We start from the raw sequence: 24,491 nt of genomic DNA on the forward strand, positions 1-24,491 counted from the left end.
GCTGATCAGAAAAATCTCTATGTTCATGTCACGACTGTGGCCCATGTGACTGTTGCAGGCTCATGAATCAGACTGTGCTGTAACAGAAACAGCAGAAAAGGATCAGAAAATGGTTTGTGTTGGAAAGGGCCTTAAAGATCCTCTCATTCCACCTCTTCCCTGCCACGGTTGCTCAGAATTCCATCCAACTAAACCAGGATTCTGAAAGTCCCATCCAACCTGGCCTTGGACAGGGATGGGGAATCCACAAATTCTCTGGGAAACCTGTTCCAGTACCTCACCACCCTCACAGGGAAGATTTCTTCCTGATGCCTAATCTAAATCTACCCTCAGCCAGAAGGCTGAGGACGTGTGAGTGGAAATTATTAATTCATTTTGAACTTGGGGGTGTAAACATACTTGGACATTTTCATGGCCCTTTTTTTCTTTAGGAAGTGCTGCTAGTCCTTGTTTAGGTAGACCTGAGAGAAAAGTTAAGCATTTCTCATTTAAATCCATGTTTAATTAAAATTTGCAAGGCACAAGAGAAAAAATGTGTCTATATTTCTGTGTAGTTTTTGTTCTTAAACCTGAGTCAAACAAACAGTGCACATTACTGCTATAGAGGAGTTTCTAAAAAATGCCTTTCTGAGCCTTTAAGGAAAATTGGTTACTAGTGAATGAGCCACTTAAGAATCAATAAAAGCCTCATGTCTTTCAGAACCACACTCACTACTAATACTGTTTTCTTCTCCTCTTGCAAGCAATTTTATTTTCCTTCAGTTTACAGACACAGCCGTTAACAGTGAGATTAATGCTCTGGCACGATTCAGAAGCAATTTCATTGTTTGCATAGCAGCATGCAGACAGGTATCCCAAGAGCTTCTGCCTCGTGGACACTCCACAGAAGCCCATCATCAATGCCTGAAAGTTTGTTTGAAATCACTAAGCTTCCACCTTTAATTGCTGCTTTCTAACACTACTGGGGAATCTTGGCTATTCAAGCGCACCCTTTAATCCAGCTCTACAGGAAAAATGCATTAACCTTCATGGCCTAAACCTGCCTTCAGCCCAGGGAGGAACGACAAATTGTTTACTCAAGGCAAGCTAGCATAAATTTTTTAATAAATTCTATTTTGTTCCAAGGCAGTTCACAATTCATCTATGATCACTGATGAGACAGCATCAGAAAACATAACTGCTCTTTATTTCTTGCCATTAGTACTATGTTTATTGACATTTTTTTGGATGGGAAAATTAAGTGCAGACATTTCTGCTGACTAAATTAAATGGTTTCTAAAATTATCTTCAAGTTCTTGACAAATAAGTACATTTAACTTGCTATCTTTCCATATGCATGCTTGTCCAAATACACACAAACAAATACATGTTTATCTTTGAACAGGAAAAAATTAAAAGCCAAAATAGAGATTAGTGATGCAATATTTATCAAAAACATATGACTTTATCCTATTAGAAGTATTAGAGATTATTGTACTATCTCATGTGTAAAAATGTAAATATTACAATAGGTATTTAATTTTTAATAGAAATCCCTCTGCATACGACTGCATGTATGCTACAGTATTAGTTGTCTTTTCCCATTTGCAGCCTGGTGGAACATTTCCAGGAAGCATAACACTGGAATAAATCAGCCAGCTCAGGACTGATGAGTTGTTGATGGAGAAAGTGCATGGTCAAGCCGTGATGAGCTCCAGATCACGTGCTAGCACAAGTACTTGGAAAATTATGGTCAGGTGCTGCCAAGGAACTGCTCTAAGTTTTGACAGAGAGGCCAATGGCTTCAGGGTAAGACCGGTGAAAAGAAAGGACTGTTCTTTTATATTTCTATCTATCCCCAATTCATGTCTTTTATTGCAACATACACAAGATCATAAACACCGATTCTGTTTTTAGGCAATTCTCATAGAAATATCTGAAGCTAGTTTCGCTCTTCTTTCCCTGCCCTTTCCTACACAACATCAAAGAATGGATAACAACTTGGTGAGAACTGCACAGCAGCAAAGACAAGTTAATTCTGAAGACAAGCTGAAGGTGGCAGACTGCCTGAGGCACACACCAAGAGCTCCAAAGCGGCCATGCAGAACCCGTCACACCCGTGGTGCTGCCATCACTCACCCGCAGAGCTTTGATCTGGAGCGTGCCCTGGTCCTGTATGGATGTCCGAGGGTCCCGGCCCAGGAAGGTGAACCCCTCCTTGAGCCAGCTGATGACAGGGAGGGGGTCGCCAGTGGCCTTGCACTTGAGCAGAGCTGTGCCATCCACTGCCAGCGTCTGGTTGACGGGGCCCTGGAGGATGATGGGCGGAGGCCGATCTGTCAAGACTAAAACAGTGGCACAGGCATTGGTATCCACACCTTTAACCACCTCTGCTGCTGCTGCTGTGAGCCCTATGCCACCATGCAGGACAAGTTTTAAGAAGCCAGCCTCTAAGAGGCTAAAAATGTTATTTTTGGAGGAGCCATAGATACAGGTTATCAATTAGTTGGCAAATTTGAAAAGCATTTCAGTAAGAGTTTTGTTTCACCACTGCAAGATAACATGTAGATAGAAAAATACCTGTTAGCAAAGATCATCAGGCTGATTTGGTTTACATAGGATGAAAATTAAGACCTTGATTCAGTGAAGAATTGAAGTGCATCACTCTTTTCTTCCAATTTGGGAAAGCACAAATTAAAACACACCTTTGATGTCACATCAAAATGTGTTTAATGGCTTACCCAATTAATGGTCTAATAGAGAAATCTGTTCAGTTAAAATGAAACACTACAGCTACAGCTATTCTAGCCTGGGTACCAACCACATCCCCCATTCCTACTCTATTTGCAAATTTTCACCAGCAAAAATATCTAACAGTTATACAAAACATTTTCATAATCTGAGTGATCTAAATGACAGTACTGTTCTTTCCAGCAGAGAAAAGCTCAAACTCAATCACACCATTTAACAGCTTACTTATCAGATAATTTCCTCACCTTTTAAAGCCATGAACTCCCTTTTTTTTTTTTCCTGATAATTTACATCTGCATGCTTGCAATACTGAATAAAGAACCCTGCAACCAGTGAGAGAGTGCTTGGCTGTGCATAAGCCTCATTCCATGACCAGTGGGATATCCTGAAGATGAGGTAAAATGCTCATGCTCACTTTTCTTGCAAGATCATTTTATCCCACATAATTCTGTTGTTGAATCTTTTGTCTGAGCCATCTGTTAAGCAACAAAATATGACCTTTGTTTCTAAAGAATGTGTTTATACAAACTGAATGTGAAATACTTGAATATACACAAGACTGGAACTGATGCAAAAAATCGGTATAACAGAATTAAGAATTCTTTTTCCTTTTAATGTATTTTTATATATTTACCAGCCATACTGCTGCTGTTTTCAATTTTGAACAAATGAACAATTGTGTGACTGGTATTAAATATTGTAGCAGGCAGGATTGACTTCTAAACTGGTGCAAGTTAGCCTGCCTCTGCTGATGTCAATTGAGTTTGAATCATTTATTCTAGCTGAGAATCTGTTTACTGTAGTCCATACACAACACCTGACTCTAACAATGAAGTGAAAACAATTTATTGTGAAGCAATATGGCTTCTGTTGTATTTGAGCTGTTAGAAATGCAGACCTCTGGAACCTTCAACAGATCCAAAGTGCTTTCATTGCATTATTTATTAAATAAAACATATCAGGGCACATGTTAGTGGCACATTTTATGCCTAAAATAATTGTTTCTGAAATTTTAATGTTGCAAAAATACTACCTACCTTTTTATTTGTTAACAAGATTCACAAAGATCAGAATCATTAATATTGTCAGAATCACACCTTGGAGTGTGAGCTCATCACATTCATTGAAATTGAAACTGAAAATAGAAAGCCAATACATATTTTGAACTGAAAACAGAAAGCCAATGCAGCCAATGTGTTATTTCTTAACACCAGAATGTGAAAGCTATTTTGGAAATTCTGAAATATCACCCACTGAACTTAAGAGATAGGACAGGAAACACTATATAACAAGAAAAATGTAATGCATTTTCACCTTGATACAAAATGTTTAATCTCATTAAGGTTCCTTATGGCAGCATAGTTGTTCAGCCATTTGGCAAAATAAAAACGGATCTCAGCTGCCACGTACTATCAGGGTAGCTGCAGCATGAATATATTCAAATTAAAACTCAGCTGTGCAAGTTATCCTTTAGATTTGATGGAAACCAGCAAATCCCAGTATTCTAGGTAGCTAGAAATTAAGGAAGAATAACTATTTAAGTTGCTAGCTATTCCACTGCAGTTATTTGCTTCATCTAAGTGTCTTCCATATGTGTAGCAATGCAGGTGTTTTCAAAACCTACTGCATTACAGAAATTGTTCTTTGGCATGTAATTAGATTTTTTTTACAGCCCAAATGAGGAGCTCATAATCCTTTAAATAGCTCTGATCAATAGTGTAATTGAAAGCCTCCTGGCCAGAAGGAATCTTCATTTTCAAGGGTGTTATGGGTGAAAGACCACTACAGGTTTCCATGACACTAAGGCTAAAGGTTAAATGAACACTTAGAGTTTCCACTGATCTGTGAACGGCTGTATTGTCTTCACAACCATGACTTGTAAATCTTCTCTAAAACATGTGTGTGCTTGCATTCCTGCTACTTAGGTCCTCATTAGTAAGGATCCAAAACTAGGTTAGAGTTTAAAATAATATATATGTCAGAAGCATTATGAAGAACAGAGAGCTAGTGAAAAATAGCCACAAAATGGTGTGGGGACTGTTATTTGCTTTTTAAACCTTTTAATTAGCTTCTTTTCATAGTTTTCTCCTAGCTAGAAACATCTGTATCTGTTCCACAAAAACATTTTGTGTGCCCACAAACATATTTGCATGGTAGAACCGAAGTTGATTTCAAAATTACTTTAATTTTTAAAATGGTTTTGAAACTATTTGCCAATATCCATACATCCTCATATTTGGTAACTGAAAAATTAGCAGATTCATTTCATGTTAAAATGCATATTAATTTTTGAAGAGATGATAGGAAAAGGACAAATTATATTTGTTCATTAACATTTTATTCACTATAAATGCAGGTTAGATCAACTGAAACCATATTTAAATTTGGGGGATATGTGGTCAAATTACAATGGAAATTAAGAGAAAGACAAAATGAAGTCTTTACTTTGGCACTTCCAAAATCAAAATTTAAAAAAATTTTCCTGGTGAAATGATGGGTAAAATCAGACAAAAGTAAGGAAATCCACATCATGAACACTCATGATAGGGCAGGGTTCTGTCTGAAAGGTAGAAAAGCAGAGACCAATCCCTGGTCTGTCTTTTTTTTTTTTTTTGCAGAAGAGCTTCCCAGGAAGTTGTGAAGTTGTTCTGAATTTCTCCTGTTTGAAACTGTCACACTTGCCATAAAACATGTAATATACTTTGGATGAGGGTTAACAATCGTGGTGGTCAGATTTGTAGACAAGTAAACTGTGAAACATTTATTAATAAATTTTAATAATTATTGAAGAGAAATTAAAATCTTCTCCAAAATATTCTGTGCGTGATTGACAAATACTAATTGGAAACTATTCTTTTTATATTGAGCATAGACAGAGATGGAAGCACTTGGTTTATTTGCATGATCTGTCATTGTAAGATTGTGAGCTGCATATTCATTTCTTGGGTTTGAAAGGATTGCTAAGATTCTTCAATTTTTAAATTGATTTTGCTTTTCCAGATGTGCATTAGACAGTGAATTACATGATAGCCTTTCAAGAAAACACAAGATTTGAATTTCAAATACGCTGAAGGCTCTTAGCACAGTCCATAATCAGCAAAATTATCACTCAACTCAGCACATTTCATCACAGCTAGTAATCTCTTCTCATGTGAACACTTGAGTTAAAAATATTTCCAGTAAAGACTTGTAAGTGCAAAAATGTAACAACTGAAACACTGCTATATATGGTATAATTAAGCACTTGTTTTTCTGCACATGACATGTTTTCATTCTGTATTGGAACTTCAATTGGATCTAAATTACTCTGGATCAAACAAAAATGTGTTCAAAATGAAAAAGATGGCTCGCCACTATTATTAAATCATTAACCAAACAGAAAAATTCTGGGCTAGGAAGTAAAACTGAAATCACCAGCCAAAAACTAGAACACTAATGCTTAAGCATATAGCTAGCACGCACAGTGTTTATCTTTTATTATATTCTTAAAACTATTAAATTAGATTTCCCTGCTGATAAAAGTCATTAGCTCCCATAACTTCTGCTCAGCATCAACCAAAACAGATTATTTAGACATTTATGGTTAACTTCCTAACTAAAAGCAATTAAAAAAATATCTGTGATCTAATGGTACATTTATTCACATAATCTCAGCTCCATAATGTTGTTTTGGCACTTTTGTTCTGACCTCACCCGCCCTTTGACTCCGGGATGAAATGGTATTTCTATAAAGCAATCTTGTATTATTTCATAATTATCATGCTGACAGGAGGTTCTGGAAAGCATTTGAGGAAGGCAGGCCCTGCACTCCTTGAGAGCATTAGCTGGTGGCTCTGCTGCTCTTGAGCTATGTGGAATGCACGTAGCCTTTAATCAGAATTACCCAGAGATGAGCTTGACTTTCAGCAGGGACACTTTCCCTTGGCTTTCCAAACAAACTAATGAAAATTCCAAAGAGATCAATTAGGATTTATTTTTTTCCCCACACAAGAAATAGATAAAGGTGGATCAAAGCCCTTGGCTGTCAAAAGGAAGAATTTCTCATCACTAGCATCCTTGAACCTGATTTGATCCGCTCAGCGCCTGTTGCTGTAAATCTGTGCAGCATCAGCAGGTGTGACCATTTAACAGCTCAATGTCCTCCCAGCCAATGTTGGTGTGTTCTATTTATTCCAATCACAGTCATGGCCCTGAATCAGGCAGCACTATGGACAGATATTAAAAAATATTGCCTTTCTGTTCCTTTTAAATGACCTTTTAATCTACATTTAAATTTGAATTGAATGAAAATGCATCATTTTGTCACAGACCACGAGAGGAAGGACTTAAAGACATTGCAGAGCAAAGCCAAGTCTTTAGTCTCCAGGAACTACAGAAAAGCAGTATGCTTAAAGAGATGCAAGGATAAGGCAGAAATTATTTCCCCTTGTCATAAAAATATAGGCAGCTTTTGGAAAACAAAGAAAAGGCATCAAATTAATGCTCAAACCTCTATAATACGAGCCTGAACCTCTCTACCTGTCACTTGTGATGAATATGCTCTTGTGAAAAGGCAGATTATTCAAAATTAGACATCTTTTCAAACTTTCATGGTGCAGGCAGGTCTCTAAGGGAACAGTAAAAGTAGACCTCTGCATATAACAACAGTTTTAATGGCAAAAATTCATCAAAGTCTGTCAGGAGATATTTAATGTGTCAGTTAAGATAAGGAATAATGATGCTGGGGAATGCCACTGTCTCTGAGTATAAGAGGGATTCTCTTGTTTTCTTTGCTAACATGAAAGGATGCAAACTGCCTTCTATCCACAATAAGATGAAGAGGGATATCAACAGGATTCCTGACATATGAAAAGGATTCATGTTTGTAGATGGGAAACCTCAAGGCAGGATGAATATCAAACCCAAAAATTTGAAATGAAAGGCATCAAGACAGACCACATTATTCTTTTCCTTCCCTGAAAACTCTTCTCTATCTATGGATTTTCATGACTTTTTTTCACACCTACTCCTACTGAGGCATTCTTGGAACACAGCTCTGAGCTTTATTCATGGAGGGACTAAAGGGCTACATGCTGCAGGCAGTCTAAACCTATGGTACTCCACCACCTCCAGAGCAACTGTGTTCATTTAATTGAGCTAGGGACACATTACCTACATGTCTAAGATAGGACTGGGGACTGGTGGAAATGGAGATACATTTCTTTGCACTTCAGTTCACTGCTTTAATTACAAACCTTCATTCATTCTCCATTTTTTTGGGGGGTTATTTTTTTGCAGTCCTATCTTAGCTCTAGCAAACCAAGCAGCTTCATTTCTCACCAAACCTATCCTAAGCTGGTGTGTCCCTTTTTTCCATTGTTAACAAACCTCCAGAAAGCAAGTAAGAGGCAAACTAGACTTTGATGCCTTTTTTACTCCATAGGGAAATACAGAGCCCTTTTCTCACTTTATTTCCTATAGAAAATTGTCCATTTACTTGGATGATTAATGTGATCTCATACGCCTTTATTTACACTGCTTTTAATGTACTTTTGACAGGAAAAAAAACCAATAGGAATTTCTAAGAGCTCACCATCAGTAACCTCCAGCTGAGCCTTTGCTAAAATGCTTCCAGCAACCGTCAGTGCTTGACAGATGTAGTAGCCTGCATCAGACCTCTGGATGTTGGTAATGGTGAGGTCCCCAGTTGGTGACACTGAATATCTGCTGTTGGGCTGCAGAGGCTGGTTTGGGAAGAGTAGGTTCTGCAAAGACAATTCATCTCACATCAATTCAAAACACAAAAGCACCACTTTTCCTTCAGCTACAGAGACAATGATTTTTCCTTAAAAGTACTATAAATAATCGAGGACAAAAAGTAAGTGTGGTTCTGACTTTATGAACACATAGAGCTGCTTTCCCTGCCTTGGGCAACTCACAGTTTAAATTAGAAACAGCCTTTTGACAGCTCACAGCGCTGTGTTCTGACTGGGGTGTAGGCAAGGAGACATTTCCCAACAATCACACTTGAGTGATTTATATTTGTGACACATTCATCTTCAGTCTGAATGCAATTGTAATAATATACTCAGCTATCAAACCAGAAGGACATCACACTACAGCAAACACTAGAAAACTAGCAGCAAGCATTGAATCCTGGAGACCTGAGGGAACAGACCACCATTGTTTGGCTATGAAAATGTTCTGAGAAAAGGAGAAAGTAAGAGCATGGCACATAAGTAAAGCTGGGAGGAAGGTAGAAGCATGTCATGAAGTAGGAGAAGCTGGCAGAGCATGAGAGTTTAAAGGAGAAGTAAAAGGAAATTAAAACTGTGATAAACCAAAGGAGAAATGCAGCATAGAGCCTGGAGGGGGAATAGAAAGAGTATTAATCTGATGTGGAAATCATCAGAGAGAAAAAAATAATTTCATGTAGGATAAGATATCAGTTAGCACAAAACAGGGAGATTAGTTTTTGCCTTTGGGCTGGATTGGAGAAAAGAGAGACGTCAATAATAATAACTGGAATGGCTCTAGTAGTCATTGCATATGATGAGTGAATCAATACTACAGACCCAAAAAGGTTTTAGTGCTGAGAGCTGTGTTTTCAAGGAAAAAGTTATACCCTCTGGCACAGCTCTTGTGAATAAATAAGAACAGGAAAAGGAAGGCAATGTGAAGAGAAAGGTCAGCAGTGTTGCCCAATGAGACAGAAAGGAGAACAGCTTAAACAATAATTAAGCAACAGTAATTCCAGTAAAATAGGGTCTGGATTTTATGTCAACTCAACAAGATTCTATGAAAAGTTTGCATCAGAAATACCCCTAAACACTGTTACCATGCTGTGATAAGCTTTCAGTCATTACTGCAGCACTGTCTAGCTCTGCTGTGCTTTCTAATGATGACTCCCTACTAACTTTTAAGCTTGTCTGTATTGACTAAAAAAAAAATATCTAAAAGTGTGGAGTAGAGTATTAAATGAATTTTCTGCATATCTGTTTCTTCTGAAACAGGCTTTGATGGTTTACAAAAACTATTTGCAACTGATAAGCAACAAACTGCTTAAGAAACAAGTAAGAATTCAAGTAAGAAACAAATTCTATTTAAGTGAAACTCACGCCTTTATCTCTATGGTTCTGGCAGCAAAAGGAAAGAGATATGCTTTAAATAAGATCCAACATTTCAAGTATCCTTATAATTGTATTAACCTACTGGGTTACTCATCACACAAGGCTTTTCTTTTGCTGCCTTTCAATAGCAATATTTGAGAAATTTATAACAGCAAATGTTTCCTCAAAAATCAATATTCACCCAGTAAACATGCTAGATAATATGGAAAAAAAGTGTTAAAATTCTGAAACAATTTGAGGTTATAAGACTAAGTGGGTCTCAAATAATTGCCCTGTTTTCTGAACTGCCTTGAAACTTTCAGAATAATTTTTACCTGGCACAAGATACCTACTGCATGAGGGTATTATGTAAATATTATGACAAAGAGGAGAAATTTGACATAGCTGACCTTGACTTCATTTATCACTCATTATGTAAAGTTTAAAAACAAGCTGAATGTAAAAGACAGTGCAAGGATTGAGCTCCTAATTCTTAAGAGAAAAACAGCCAAAAACCCTATTTATAATTTCATTAAAAAGGAGAATCAATCCTTGTTTATATCTTCAGTATGGGCTTCTCTGTTCTGCAAAGCTACCATGTCTCAGTGAATATTCCACACATCAGGAGGAGTTCACCAGTCTCAGAACTCCTCCCTTCAAAGACCAGAAAACTATGAACTATAACTTGTTCTAAATTCCAGTACAACCCCTTTTTAAACACTTTTCACTAGTTTTAATTAGCTGTTGGGCTGCTCATCTGGGCACAATGGTGGCATGCTGGGCTGCAAACAGAGGGACCAGAGCCATCCCTGATATAGCAAGACTGAATTTATCTCAAGGAAGAATTTAATCCAGGGAGTCTAAAGGTTACACACGCCCTGCCCTCGCACATATCATCAGCAAGCGGCTGTTGGGCTCTGGGGAAAAGGCTACCAAGCACAAAGGACCAGCTGTTTATACACAGGCTGGCACAAAAAAATTACTCAGGAGGGAACAGCTCCCCTCCCTTCCAGCTGGTTGTGCTCAAAAATGCATGATCAAGAAATGGATTCACAACCAGAAATGCCCTACAATTACTGGAGTGGGATAACGTGACTGTATAGCATTACTTTGAACACTGGAAGTGATGCTGCAAACAGTCCCCCTAAAAGCAGAAACAGCATTGTAGAGACAAGCAACAATTAATAGCTGGGAGGCAAAGGTGAAAAATCCTGTGATTTGGCAAAATTCCATTCTCCATTGCTATGATGATATACACTGTGGAAACTCACTCGCTCTGTGGCATCTCACTGCAAAATATGGCAAGTTATACACTGAGATGGCAACCCCAGCCTGTGTTACTTCACTGATGATCAATTAAGATTAACATGAGAATGTTGTAAACTACATTGAGCCATGTTTCAAGGTTTGATTATAAACCATGCAAGTATCAATTTTTATGTTGCATTCATTTGCCAAAAAAGTCTATTCTAACCCTTAGGGATCTGGTTCTCAATATGGTAAATAATTTTCCAGGTTTGTAATTAAGCAGCTTCAACATTGTACAATCAGTAGGTAATAACATTCAATTAAAGACACAAGATGCATTTTCACCTTAAAATGTTTTTACCCTTGAAGTGATACAAATGGAAGAGGATAAAATAGAGTATTAACACTTTTCAATTACGCTAAATGACTTTAATCCTGAAAATGATGTCCTACTTTAATTAGAAGCTCTTCTCTTTATTACAGCATGATGGATGTCCACTTTATTAGATTCAAGTGTGACACTATAAGCTCACTTTACATAAACATTACCATGTTATTAAAATGCTCTACAAGGAAGGGGTTTGAAATGTTTGCTAGCACATCAGTACTTCCTACTTTAATTTCAATATGCTATTCTACCTTCCCCTTGGAAAAATTGTCACCTTAGTGAGATTCTCAATACTGTGTTTACCAGGATGTAATCCTTGGAGGCTAGATCTAAATTTCTCTAAATATTACACTGAGAGATACCCACTGAAGGTTAAGCTTGCACTCAGACAATAAAATAATCACACCCATAAAGTAATTGTTTTGTGTCTTTGTAAGCCATCAAGACAGCAGAGCACAAAATGCTGTCAGCCTGGTCCTGGCATTCTGGACCAGTTTTCTGATCTCCTGAGAAGGTGAAGCAGAAGCAGGTGGGGCAGAGAAGGAGATCTCTGGTTCAGCTCTTTATTTCACCTTTTACCTGAGCTGGTACACACAATGCCTCCAGTAAAGAAATGTTGTGGCATCACATTCAGATATTAAGCTATAAAGTTAGTATGGGCTGATGGCAGTGCCAATCAATTGCTGCCTCACAAATTTTGCCTTTAAAGAGGATCAGGTAAATATTTCCAAACCAGATTTGGAAATTTCTTGAGACAATTTTACTGAAGAAAGCATCTGTGTGTTCAAAACCTTTATCTGTAAGCTCTATGAGAAAATGCCAATGCAAATCAGCTTGCTGGATACATTTTGCTTGATCATGTCTAGACAGGTTGTGAACTGTAATTACTGGCTCTGATTAGTTCAAAATTGAGTCATACCTTTTTTTATCTGCTGTGCCTGTCTCACCCACCTGTTTGTTGGGGGCTTCAGAACAAAAAAAAATTGTTTCTTTCCACTCATCTATACAGTGCCTAGCACAGGTTTCAACAACTTAAATGGCCTTTGTGTTCTTCAGAAAATTAAAAAAAAAAAGTGACACAAATTTCAGTAGAGAATAGCGATAATTTAAAAAGACAAATTTCTGTGAAAGATGAAAAGAACTGTGAAAGATAATGTAAAGAATTTTCCCTAAAATTTAACAATATAACTATTTAGAAAGACTTGAAAGACTTAAAGGTGCTTGCAACTTACCTGACTTCCTTCTTTTTGCCAGAAAACAGCTGGCTGGGGATTTCCTTTAGTTTCACAAGGAAAAGTCACAGTTCGACCCTGGGCTACAATCTGGTCTCGTGGTCTCACCACAAACTGTGGGGGAGCTACAAGGTAAGAAAAACCATGGTGTAAGTTTAGCTTATTTTGCAAGGGAGAGAAAGGGAATATTGAAGGAAAAAGACAACATTATGGAGATTTATGTCAGAGGACATGACACCAGAAACATTCATTAGTATAGACAGAATTAATATATAAACAGAAACAACAACAGCGACAGAGAGCAGCAATATATGTATGGGACATCCTTAGGTATTAAAAAAAATTAAAAAAGGAAAGAAACATTACAACCATACATGCTAGAGTCAATTCTGACAACATTAAATGCTAAAGAGCAGGACTCAGGTATTTCTATTGCTGAGTCTGGATGTATTCTACCTTTGCTCTGGGAAGGTATCAGCACCCTCAGATCCTCTCACTCTTCACAGAGCTTGCTGGAGCTATTGTGTATTGCAAGGTATGAATTAGGATAACAGACTGCCTTTCTTAACCTGCCCCTCTGGACTTTTAAAAATGATTGAGAAAGGAGAGGAAGGTCTGGATGACGGCAAAAGAACCCAAGTTCACGAGCTCCCTTACTCCTCTTAGAAGCAGTATGGTCAAGAATGGTGTGGGGAGGAGGACTTGGTGTAAAAAGAATTGTTGCTAAAAGAACATGAACTTGGCAAATCTAGGTTTCAGCTAGTTTAAAGAGTAGAGAGAAGCAAAAGTTGAAGAGTTGATGTGGAGAGGTGAGTGGTGAGTAAGAAGGAATAGGTATTTCAGGAGGTAAGGAAGACACAAGGAAAAGAAAAAAAGGAGACTGGAATTAAAACAAGAAAGAAGAAGCAGGACTGGGCTATGTTTTCAAGTCGCTGGCATTAACAGTGTTCAGTTGTAGGGGACCAGGAAGCACAGTCAGAAGTGAATAATTTCTAAGAGAGGGGCATAGTTTGACTGTCTGGAGGGTAATGGTGGAGAATAGAGAGTCAATGCTTGGAAATGTGAAGGTAGAGAAAAGGTGCTAATGAGTAGAAAGAGAGGGGGGAAGAAGTTTTAGAGGATTTGAGATAAATTGAAATCAGTAACTATGTTGAGAAAGATGTAGAAGTAAAGCAAATGATTTTTCTGTGTGGGACATGAAAACTCTCTACTCTTGGTTCACCACTGGAATTCACTGGGATTTGTACTCTTTTGCATATTTTAAAAATGTAAGCAGCCATCTCCAAATATTCTTATCAAAAGACTAGCTAACTTCTGGGGCAGGCTGAAGCAGGGAAAAAAAACCACAAAAGAAACTCAAACCCCTCAACCCACCCTTGTTTTCTTCTATTCCACTATTGGTTTTGTGGGTGTGCAGAGGGATGGTTTAGGAACACTAAGCTTTCAGGTAAACAGAATTTAAGTGTTTTAGAAAACTGTATTTTCAGCATTATAATTACAAACTATTTAATTAGGCACGAAGAGCAATCAAGACCCAGCTTCCGACTACACCTGCTGACAGCACAGACACAAACCTGCTAACTGCACAGAAATGTGAGCAGACCTGATGCTCTTGAAACACACTTTGCAGTTATCTCATGAGGTACTTCCCAAGGCTTTACAGATCAGCAGGAGTCTAGAGAGCATCAGTTGAGTAGTGCTGGCACTCTTAAAACAAGAACTGTAAAGCACTTAATAAACATGAATCACAATCAGTTTAGAAGGTAGAGGGTATTTTATTCTGCCTCACACTCCTAAAGAGAGGTTTGGGCCTCTCTGGAGAGAAATGTCCACCTCTTCTTCCACCTTAGGAGGTGTTAATCTCATGAACAGGCAGGACTAAGGGTGAGGTGCCCTCTTGCTGCCTGTTTACAGCCACGTGTTTTGATGTTTGTGTAAGGTGTTGCTAAACATACTCTAGGAACTGAACTCATGCTACACCACTCCTCAGGTGCGGAGCTACAATGAGTTTCTTGGGTTTCCCTCACCTTGTTTCACCCAGCATACCCATGTGCAACCCCCACAGGTGCCAGGAAAAGAGTGTTTGGGTGGCCCCAAGACCACAATCTTCCTATGGTGCCTAAAAACCTGGTGCCAGAAGCCCATCCCATAGATCTATCCTAAGCAGGATGGATGGCTAAATTCACTTCTTAGGCTTGCTTGGTGCCCTGGGGGGTGCACAGACAGTGCTCCCAGACAGCTCAACAGAAGCAGGAAGGGCATGGCATTTCCATGAGCCTGTCCTTCCAATCATGTAACCGAGTAAATGCAAGGGACTAGTTTAAAGGTTCATCTGAAACACCCTCACACACACAGATCTCTGCTGTAAATCCATAACTCAGAGCTCTAAACAGATACCACACAACTGAATTTGTCACTGTAGCAGACCTTCCAAGGATCAAATTAAGGTAATTTGGTAGTCAAGGAACAATGAAAAGAGAAAAAAAACACACCCTGGTTTCTACCTAGTTTCCAGTTTTTGACCTGTTCCTAGTTTTCAACATCTCTCACTTTCCTAAGAGCAGAAAGAAATTTCCCAATCAGACAAGGAAAATAAACCTGTAGCTCTGACATGGACTGACCCTGCTGCTCTATTCTCTCCCTGCCACACACCAAGTCCTCTCCAACATTTGACCACACTACATGAGAAGATATTTGGCCTCACAGTTACTAGGTCAGGCTTTCTAAAGACTCCAGCAAACAATCACATAGTTATGCAACAATATCTTTTCTAGCTTTGCTCTGTAGCCCTGATTAATAGAAATTCACTATAAAAATAAATGAATCAGAGCTTTTACTCACATTAAATAGAGCACAAAACCAGCTCCTTCAGCCAAACTATTTAGGACCATATTTTAAAAGACATGAAAAACATTACTTTTCAAAACAAAATTATTTAGCAAAACTAAAATTTTGAGGCATTTTAAAAAAATATTCAAAGATGGATTTATATAATGAAGGAAATCTTCCTTTTCTTATAGTTTGTTGTCATATTCAGCTATAGCTCTGTTTACAGACAGCCTCTGATAAAAATATCATTGTTTACAGCATTTAAAGACTGTTTTCACCACATCAGTTTTATCTGTCAATTTATAGTTGAACTTGAAAACTGAAAGCAACAGCTAATAATTGCAGGAGTAATTCTTGGTCAAATGTAACTACCCAAACACTGTGACTGTCATTATCCCAAGGGAGTGCAGCATGACCCTGCTCAGAGACAGCCAGGCTTCTTTGACAGAATAAGCACTTGTGTTCTTCCATTTTCCTAAAAAGAGAGCTCATTATGTTCACATATGGATGCTGTTTATAAATACAGACAAATATTATTACTTTCATTCTGCAGAAGGGTTAAGTGAGATCACGACTTGCTCCAAGCGCGGCTTCAGTGGAACATTGGGCAAAATTTATTCAAGCCATTATTGCTGCTTTCAAAGTAGGTGAATTTCTAAAACATTCTGAAAATGTACAGTTAGAGAAGTAACAGCAGGCTTGATATGCTTCAGCTGTTAAAGTTATGGGGTACTTTAATGCTTAGTTCAAGCTAAACATTAAGATCATTAGAAGGATCTGTTGAAAAAACTTATGAAGCAGCAAACTGAGTGTTGTGCCTATCAGCATATTAGTTTTTACTATTTCAGATGTAACATAAACTGGATGGGAAGAAGCAGAGTGGAAAACCTCCTGCTTAACTGACATCTGAAAGTCAAAGACAGTGGCTCTAAAATAAAACATATTGCTTGGATTCCAGCAGACTAGCAAAAACATGGGAAGGAAAAGAACAATTAAGATTACAGACCCAATATACTTCTATTGAAAATTCCTTTCCTTTTTTTTTTTTTTTTTGAGAAATTTAAATAGTATACAGTAAATTAGATTTGATTTTTGGCAAATTATGCTTTGATACTGCATTCAGCAAGCGCTGGCTTCAATCAATGTCACACTAGAGCTCTGTTATGCTAATAGATGATATGGAAATCAGATGGTTGAACATGAATAGAAAGCACAGGCCATGTACGAGGGGGCTTTGAGATGAGGGGATGGGGGGACCCTAAGGTTAATCACATCATGTTCAGAACTGTTTTTACAGCACAGAACAGTATTTGACTGCAGGAACTAAAATGGAGATAGAAAAGCATTAGCAGTAGTTATGTTGTTCAAAATGGGAAGAGTGCATTCTGTTGTACTCTTTTAGAATGTTGGTGGTTTGTGCACGATATTTTGAATTGATATTTTATGCTGTTAATAAATGTATATGAACGTAACCCCTGCTCTGGTGTTAAAGAGTTTTAAAAAATAACAACCAAAAAAAAAAAAAAACCCAACTAAAAAAGCTGCATATTACTTCAAAGGGATTTTTCAACTCTACTCCAATCTTAATATTTAGCAGAATCTCTAATCTGATAGGATGGATTTCATGCATTTCTTCTTAGTACTGCTGCTGAATACTAAAGGTTACACTAAGTCAACAGGAGCTGATAAAGCTGCTGATGCAGAAAAGCTTGACTGAGACAGAAAGTTCATCCCCTTGTAGGTGAACTCTGGTCATCAGATAAGAAATGTGGCAGAAGACTCAGAAGGGGAGGGGAAATTTAATATATAAAAATGTGAATTCATAGCAATAAAGTCCATTGATCCCATATCAAGTACTAGCAACATTTTTTTCCAGTGACAGTTTTCCCAACTGATCTTGAGATTTGGAGTTGACATGGAATTCAGTGATCCTACTGAATTTTATTTTCGTAATTTTAGGAATTTTATTATCGTAACTTGCTCACAGTACCTTCCCCAGACCAGAAGCCCTTGGATTCATACATTATATTGGTGATTTTAACTAAAAGCAGATATTGTAGCAAGTTTTTTTCTAATATTCCTACTGCAACAGACAGGATCAATGAACGAAGGCAAATTGTAGGAGGTTCAACAAAGCCAAATTCTGGATCCTGTACTTGAGTCACAACAACCCCAGGCAGTGCTACAGGCTTAGGGGAGAGTAGCTGGAAATCTTCCCAGCAGGAAAGGACCTGGGGGTGCTGGTCAGCAGTGGCTGAACATGAGCCAGCTGTGCCCAGGTGGCCAAGAAGGCCAATGGCACCTGGCCTGGATCAGCAGTGGTGTGGCAGCAGGAGCAGGGCAGGGACTGTGCCCTGTGCTGGGCACTGCTGAGGTCACACCTCAGTCCTGTGCTGTTTTGGGTCCCTCACTGCAAGAGAACATTGAGGGGCTGGAGTCTGTCCAAAGAAGGGAACAGAGCTGGGGAAGGGTCTGGAGCACCAGGCTGATGAGGAGCAGCTGAGGGAAGTGGAGGTGTTTAGCCTGGAGAAAAGGAGGCTTGGGGACACCTTGTTGCTCCCTACAGCTCCCTGACAGGAGGGTGTAGCCAGGTGGGGTTGGTCTCCCAGGTAATAAATGACAAGCCTAGAGGAAATGGCCCCCAGTAGTGCTAGAGGAGCTTTAGATTGGGTTTCAGGAAAAATTTTTTCACCAAAAAGACCGTCAAGCAGTGGAGCAGGCTGTCCAGGGAGGTGGTAGAATTACTATCCCTGGAAATATTTAAAAGATCTTGAACGTCTTTTCAAAGCAAAAAAATTCTATGATTCCACCAGGGAATATGAGAATTTATTCAAACCTCACTAAACCTGGTAGAAATTCTCCTTTTGGCTTTTGTGGACTTTGGATCAAATCCATTGGAAAAAAAAAAAAGTATTACAGGAAATGAGTGACAGCAAAAAATTTCAAGGGCTTAAATTACAGATTTGACAACCTTTAATTACAACTAATTTCAGTTGATAGTGAACTGCACATAAATTCATCATGGAGATTACTTAGGCAAGCTAAAGTGATAAAGAGGAGGGCTTCATTTTGAACTGGAATTGTTTATCATCCATTGATATATTCCTGTGACTTATTCAAAGGGGGCAAGGGGAAAGACACTGACTTGTAAATATTCTAAGCAAAATTCAGATAATGGTAGGGGAAAAGGTCTCTGAGGAGCAAGTAGAAACACACTGGCTAGTAAAGTAGCAAGATTCTGTAATACTCAGCTCTGCTTCCAGCAGGGAAGAGACAGCAGGCAAACCTAAGATTTCCACCTACACACTCTTTTTCAGCATTGAATATCTGCAGCCATCAATTAATTTCATTTGAACAATCAAAGTTACACCTGGTACAATACTCAGCCACTCTGTCTGGAGCTAGGAGAGTCAGCTGGGTGACAAGATAATGTTGCCTTCCCCAAACTGCTTTTTTACTTTGGAATACCCATCAAATCTTTTGCAAAGACTTGGAGCTGGTATCTCAGTGCTCCTCTCAAATCCTTACTGCAGTGACAATATTCCTGCAGCACCCTCAGCTGCATTTGATGCACATGGATGCTTTAAGAGATCAAACTCCATTCCACTCTTCCAAGTACAAATCAAGACTTGCCCCCAAGAAATTTACACAGAGAACAGGAGAAGCCCACAGAGCTCCATGCAAAGTAATATGTATTTTCAAAAGGAAGGTAACCCCTGACACCATCTATGGAATAGAACTACTTATCTGTAGGACTGGTTCATCTGTGGACTGCTTTGCTGGTTCCTGATACCAGCTTAGACAATTGAAGGCAATAAAGGAACTCTTAAAGAAAAAAAAAAAAATCTTCCACCTTTCTGTGTCATTGGTTAAATTTCCTGGCAGATGTTGAAATTTTAGATGATTTTGTGATACAAATACAAAATAACATTGTAAGATTCTATTTATACACTTTGTAATGATGTTTAGCATGATCTGCCAAGAAGTGCAGATACCAAAGTCTAGAAATTTTGAAGATCTTTTGCAAGGCTACTATTGCTGATGGAGTAAATAGAGGAAAACAAAATAGGTGTAGCCTCAAACTCCAGACACCTGGGCTGATTCAGCAGTTCTTCCCTCAAATGTTCAGATCTTCTTAATGGGTACTGAAAGTGATGTGTGGTTGTTAGGACACAAAGTTATTAGTGCATTATCAGCTGTGACTATTGATAAATCAAGGGTGTAGCCTCTGACACAGGAGCCATTACAGAAGACGGAGAGGATGACACCTTAGGCCTATTACTAAATCAGATCTTTCTTATCAAGGATAAACTAATGGAAGCTAAGGATAATAATTCTCTTTAAAGAGAAAAGATATCTCAATCTTATTGTGCTCCAATGATTAGGTGTGCTCACACACAGGGAAGGCAGTAACTTTTTAGCACTCGAGTTACAACGGAGTTACCTGGAAAATGAATCTCCTCTCTTATTCTGCTATTCCCCAGGCTGTATGAGAGGAGTAGCCTTTGAAACAGATGCATAAATCTCATTTGGTAGATGATTTTTGTTTTGGTTTGTTGGTTTGTTTGTTTTTTTTTTTTTTTTTTTTTTTAACTATGTCTTCTTGCTTGTGCATTTATAGTGTTCTCTGTCTTTCATGATTTCTTCTTCAGGTGAATAGTTCTGACACAAAAATGAAGAATGGGTAGGTTGTGGGGATAACAAGAGATTTATTAAGCCTTTGCTATACCCATTACATTATTTTAAAATCACATGTGTGGAGGGATGCTTGGTTTGGAGTCTTCTGGAAAGCAGCTTCCCATAACCTAGGGAAATCTGGATAATCCATGGCTTGGATTATCCAGACTGACACTGCTCCCAAATTAGTTCCCATGTGTCCTGCAACAACAGGTCAAACACACAAAGGCAGAAGCACAAGTGGGGAGAACTTTTGGCAGGTTGAAGGAGAGGAAACACTGGGGAAGAAGAATCAGAGCAAGAGGGAGAGAGCAGGGGGAATTATGACCAGGGCCAGTCCTTCTCTAAATGTCCTTCACACTGCTGTTGTCTCATGGAAACTGAGAAACTCCTTTTGTTCTGGTTTGTTGCTGTTTTCAGATGAACCATGTGTAAACACAGTGCTGTGAAAAGAGCACACTTTGATCATTTGAGAATGCTAAACCTCCTTTCATGCTAATTGTTCTAATTTTCAATTTAAATTCAGGTTCTGAATTTCACATATAACAACATTTTTATCCTTCAGTTGCTCTGAGACACTGAAGCAGATAATCTCTTAAAGCATGGAAGCATAAGCATTTTTTCCTTCTTTGCAAGAGGTGAAAGAAGTCTAGAGAATCAATAAATAAAAACTGCTTACTGTCCAAAATATTTTGATACACAGAATCTCTCTTTTATCCCTGGATGGCCCAAAAGAATGAAGTGGGATAAATCTGCATGGTGGAAAAAAAAAAGATTTTTTTCTTCATTCTTCCCTAGGACTAATGTCAATTAAAAAATACACTGAGAATAATTATTAAAAAAAATTCAAGTCTGCCTCCTACGTAGCCAAAAAGAAAGGTATCTACTTTCCACTCCCCCATCCTGTTTTCCAGTGCTCTGAATTCAGGAACAGCACTTTTCCTGGGTTCCTCTTCCTCTTTGTTTTACAGGGCATTTAAATATGCAGTTTAAACATCAGTCCTAATTTTATCCCAGCATTAGACTGTAGCCTATTCTTATTCAGTCATACAGCTCTATTTTATTTTATACCCTGTCCAATCACCGCTTTTAAGCAGCCCTGGAATTTTCAGAAGCATTCAGATGCTACTGAAAAATCCTATCTAGAAAGTTTTTCATTTAGTTTTGGTGCACATAAAGGAAGGGAGCAAAGGTTCTGCCCAATAACTTCCATTACTCAGGACTTGCTCTACTTTAGACAATGCTTTGTAATTTTTTGCTTTTTCCCAAGTGCCTGAGATTCAAGATACACCTTTTGCTCAGATCACATAGAAAAGAGGTGCTCTTCTAGAATCTTAACACTTTATCCTGCTTGGTTTTTTAAACTGTACCCTCAGGGGATGGCTTGTGCTGCTCTTAGACTTATTTAGACTTATTTCTGTGAGTTTACCAAACAAAACAGATTATACCAACAAAAAGACACGCAAAATGCCTTGATTCCTTTTTTCAGGGGAGATAGGAGGATGGTTTGTTGGCAATATGCTTAAAAAGGGAAAGCAGAGCCCTTGCTGATACAGTAGGATTTCATCAAAATAATGAGTGTAATCTGGTTAGCTCCTTCAAAGAGACAAACTCACATGCTGCAGAGAAGAGCTAAGGAATTGATGAGAAGGGTAAAGAGCCCAGATAGGCTCACAGGCTACATCTGTAGTGAGGAAGGTGACAAATTCCTGGTTTGCTCACCCTTGAGTATAAAGAGGGCTGAGAGGAGATACTCTACTCAATTTGGGACACTGTTAAATGAAAAGAGAAAAAGGAGAGAGGAAGAAAAATGACTATTCTGACTGACAATGTTAACACTGAAGGAATAGGGCACACAGTAGTTTTGCTGTTGAGTAACACTGAGATCACATCCAAGCTGTAAATTGGATGGCAGCAATAGAGCAAAGAAAGTAAAGGGAGAAGTGAATAGATTATTGTATTGATTTCCACATTCCTCTTGAAGGAAAGGTAACCAATTTCTCCTAATACTGAAAGGAAGGGAAAAGCTTGGGGAGAGCAACACATCAACAGACCTTTATTATACACTAATCTTCAAAGACTTATGGATATACTCAGAACTCAGAAGCCAAAGAAATAGGAAAACAATTCCCACTGATTTGAGCATGTTTTGAGAAACTTTGAAAGTTGAAAAATAAAAGTTATGCATTAAACTTCCTAAAACTTCCCCAAGCTAGAGGTCAGCAATTAAAAAAAAAATGAAAATAATGGGACTCTTGATCACTTCCTGTACTTCAGTGATTGAACTTAAGGCAAAGTAGATATGCTAAGGACTTCAAAGATTTTTAGAGTGGTATTTATAGGCTACCAGAAATTGTAACAAGTCAGCTCCATATTTTAATCTCTTACTGGTATAAAAAGCAATCTGAATTTCATTCTACAGCAACCTTTTAAATCTGAAGAATTTCTGACTTTTTAAAAAATAATGATGTCTTACTCTTTTATTTAACAAGTCCAAAAAGCCCAGTGTCCACTGTTGTCCTTACCCTCTCCCAAAAATTTCTGTAAGAAGTACCAGACAGGCAAGATAGCACATTTTGATATAAATTTGAGATTTCTGCCACTGAAAGATGGCATTGTAGCACCAAGCATGATGTCATCTCTCCTGTCACACACCAATCCACATTACTGATATTTTATAAATCCTCAGTGTCTCAAGTGAAGGTGATATCTTCATGAATGTAATAAAAATAAAAGCATTCACTGTATATAGACTTTCCCTGCAAGAGTCAGATTGAAGAAGAATAAAGAGAATTATTTCTCACTTGCCAATCTGAACCATCTGAGCAATGTCACAAAACCTAATACAACCTTCTCTAAAATACAGCCCTCTTTCTATTGTTTTTCATGCTGCATCACTCTTAACAGACCATTAAGTCATGCCACACTGATTTATGTAATGAAAACTTCCCAGCACAGATTGAAATGCATCATACAGTCATTTTGCGCTTAAATGCCAACAGACTGCATTTAACTAATAGGAAATTTGGAAAATTCAGGGCAGGTGTCTCAGCTGTCTCTTCACCATCATGACAGAGTTTAGTTTTTGCACTTAGTCTCCTTTTAGTCCCTTAGCTAAGTTCAAGTACTTCACTTCTATCCTGGTGGCAAAAATATCCAGGTATTTGCTGCAAGTCTCTTCTTTTTGAAATTATGAGCCACAGCACATGAACAAAAGACTAAGTAAACTTGACTTACTGCAAAGTAACTGACATACAAAGAACTGTATTTTCACTTGGACTCGGAGTTATTTTGCAAACTGAGCAGTACTCTGTCAACTGACTGACTTTTTGCATTATTAATAAAAAAGTAACTGGGATATCAGACAGATCTTCATAGATATTCCATTTGAAGGTCCTCCCTCTCAAAGCAGTACAGCAACTGTCTTTGAAAAGAGGGTCACTGTTACTGAAACTTTTGGGCTCTTCCCAACTATTGTGCTTCTTTCAGCAGCCATACTCCTGCCCAACTGCCAGAAGAAATACAGCAGAACGCAAAAATGGGAAAAATTCTAACTTGCTCATATGGAAAATCTACCTAATGAGTGAAATAACTATAGAAATGGTCTAAATAGGGATAAATATCTTGTTTCCTAAACCCATCTGTTGTAAATCCTGTCAGAAATCTTTTCAAAAGGTTATAAATAATCTATTTTAGAATCAGGCAACACATTTATTCCTAGCAGCAAATTCAAACATGATGAGTAATCTGGCACAGAGCTTCTAAATTCACCAGCTGCCACCCACCTCGGGCAGCACCATACCTCATTTTATCTGTATGAACCATTTGTTAATAAGTGCTTGAACCCAAGATGGTCATTGGTAACTCCTGAACTTTCCACTCAAGCTGAAATTAGAATAAAAATATCACACCTAACAGAGTACAAATATTTGAAACAGGCAAAAACTGACTAGAAAATGAAGATTATTCTGTCTGCAACAATAAATACAAATCTAAATAATTTAAAATATAGTTCTCTACTCTTCATTGGAAAAAAGAAAAAGTTTGGTCTTATTTAAAACCTAATAAAGACAAAATATTGAATTGCAGACCATGATGGAAGACAGAAGTACCTAGATAACTCTCTGGAGTCATGAAAAAAATTTTAAAATTTTAAGTGCTCCCCTGCTAACATATACATAAATATACAAATATACTTCTGTTAAAATGTCATCCTCCTAGAAAGTTGTGAGCTAATCACATGAAACAGTGTTTTCTTTGGCTTCTTTTAGGTAAGGAGAGGTATTTTTGCTCTGTATT

At 38.0% G+C, this 24,491-nt stretch overlaps 1 protein-coding gene across 1 annotated transcript in view; it reads right to left on the bottom strand.

Annotated features, from left to right (window-relative positions):
• The window catches only part of ROBO2 (roundabout guidance receptor 2), a 439,359-nt gene that overhangs the window by 91,181 nt on the left and 323,687 nt on the right, over positions 1-24,491 (bottom strand). Inside the window, exons 7-9 of the mRNA XM_066571926.1 lie at positions 12,687-12,811; positions 8,303-8,474; positions 2,119-2,324 (exon numbers count right to left, since the gene is read on the bottom strand). Coding sequence (XP_066428023.1) covers positions 2,119-2,324; positions 8,303-8,474; positions 12,687-12,811 — 503 coding nt within the window. The remainder of the gene's footprint in view (positions 1-2,118; positions 2,325-8,302; positions 8,475-12,686; positions 12,812-24,491) is intronic.

This window comes from Molothrus aeneus, chromosome 2 (genome assembly GCF_037042795.1).
Source record: "Molothrus aeneus isolate 106 chromosome 2, BPBGC_Maene_1.0, whole genome shotgun sequence".
Classification (NCBI taxonomy): domain Eukaryota; kingdom Metazoa; phylum Chordata; class Aves; order Passeriformes; family Icteridae; genus Molothrus; species Molothrus aeneus.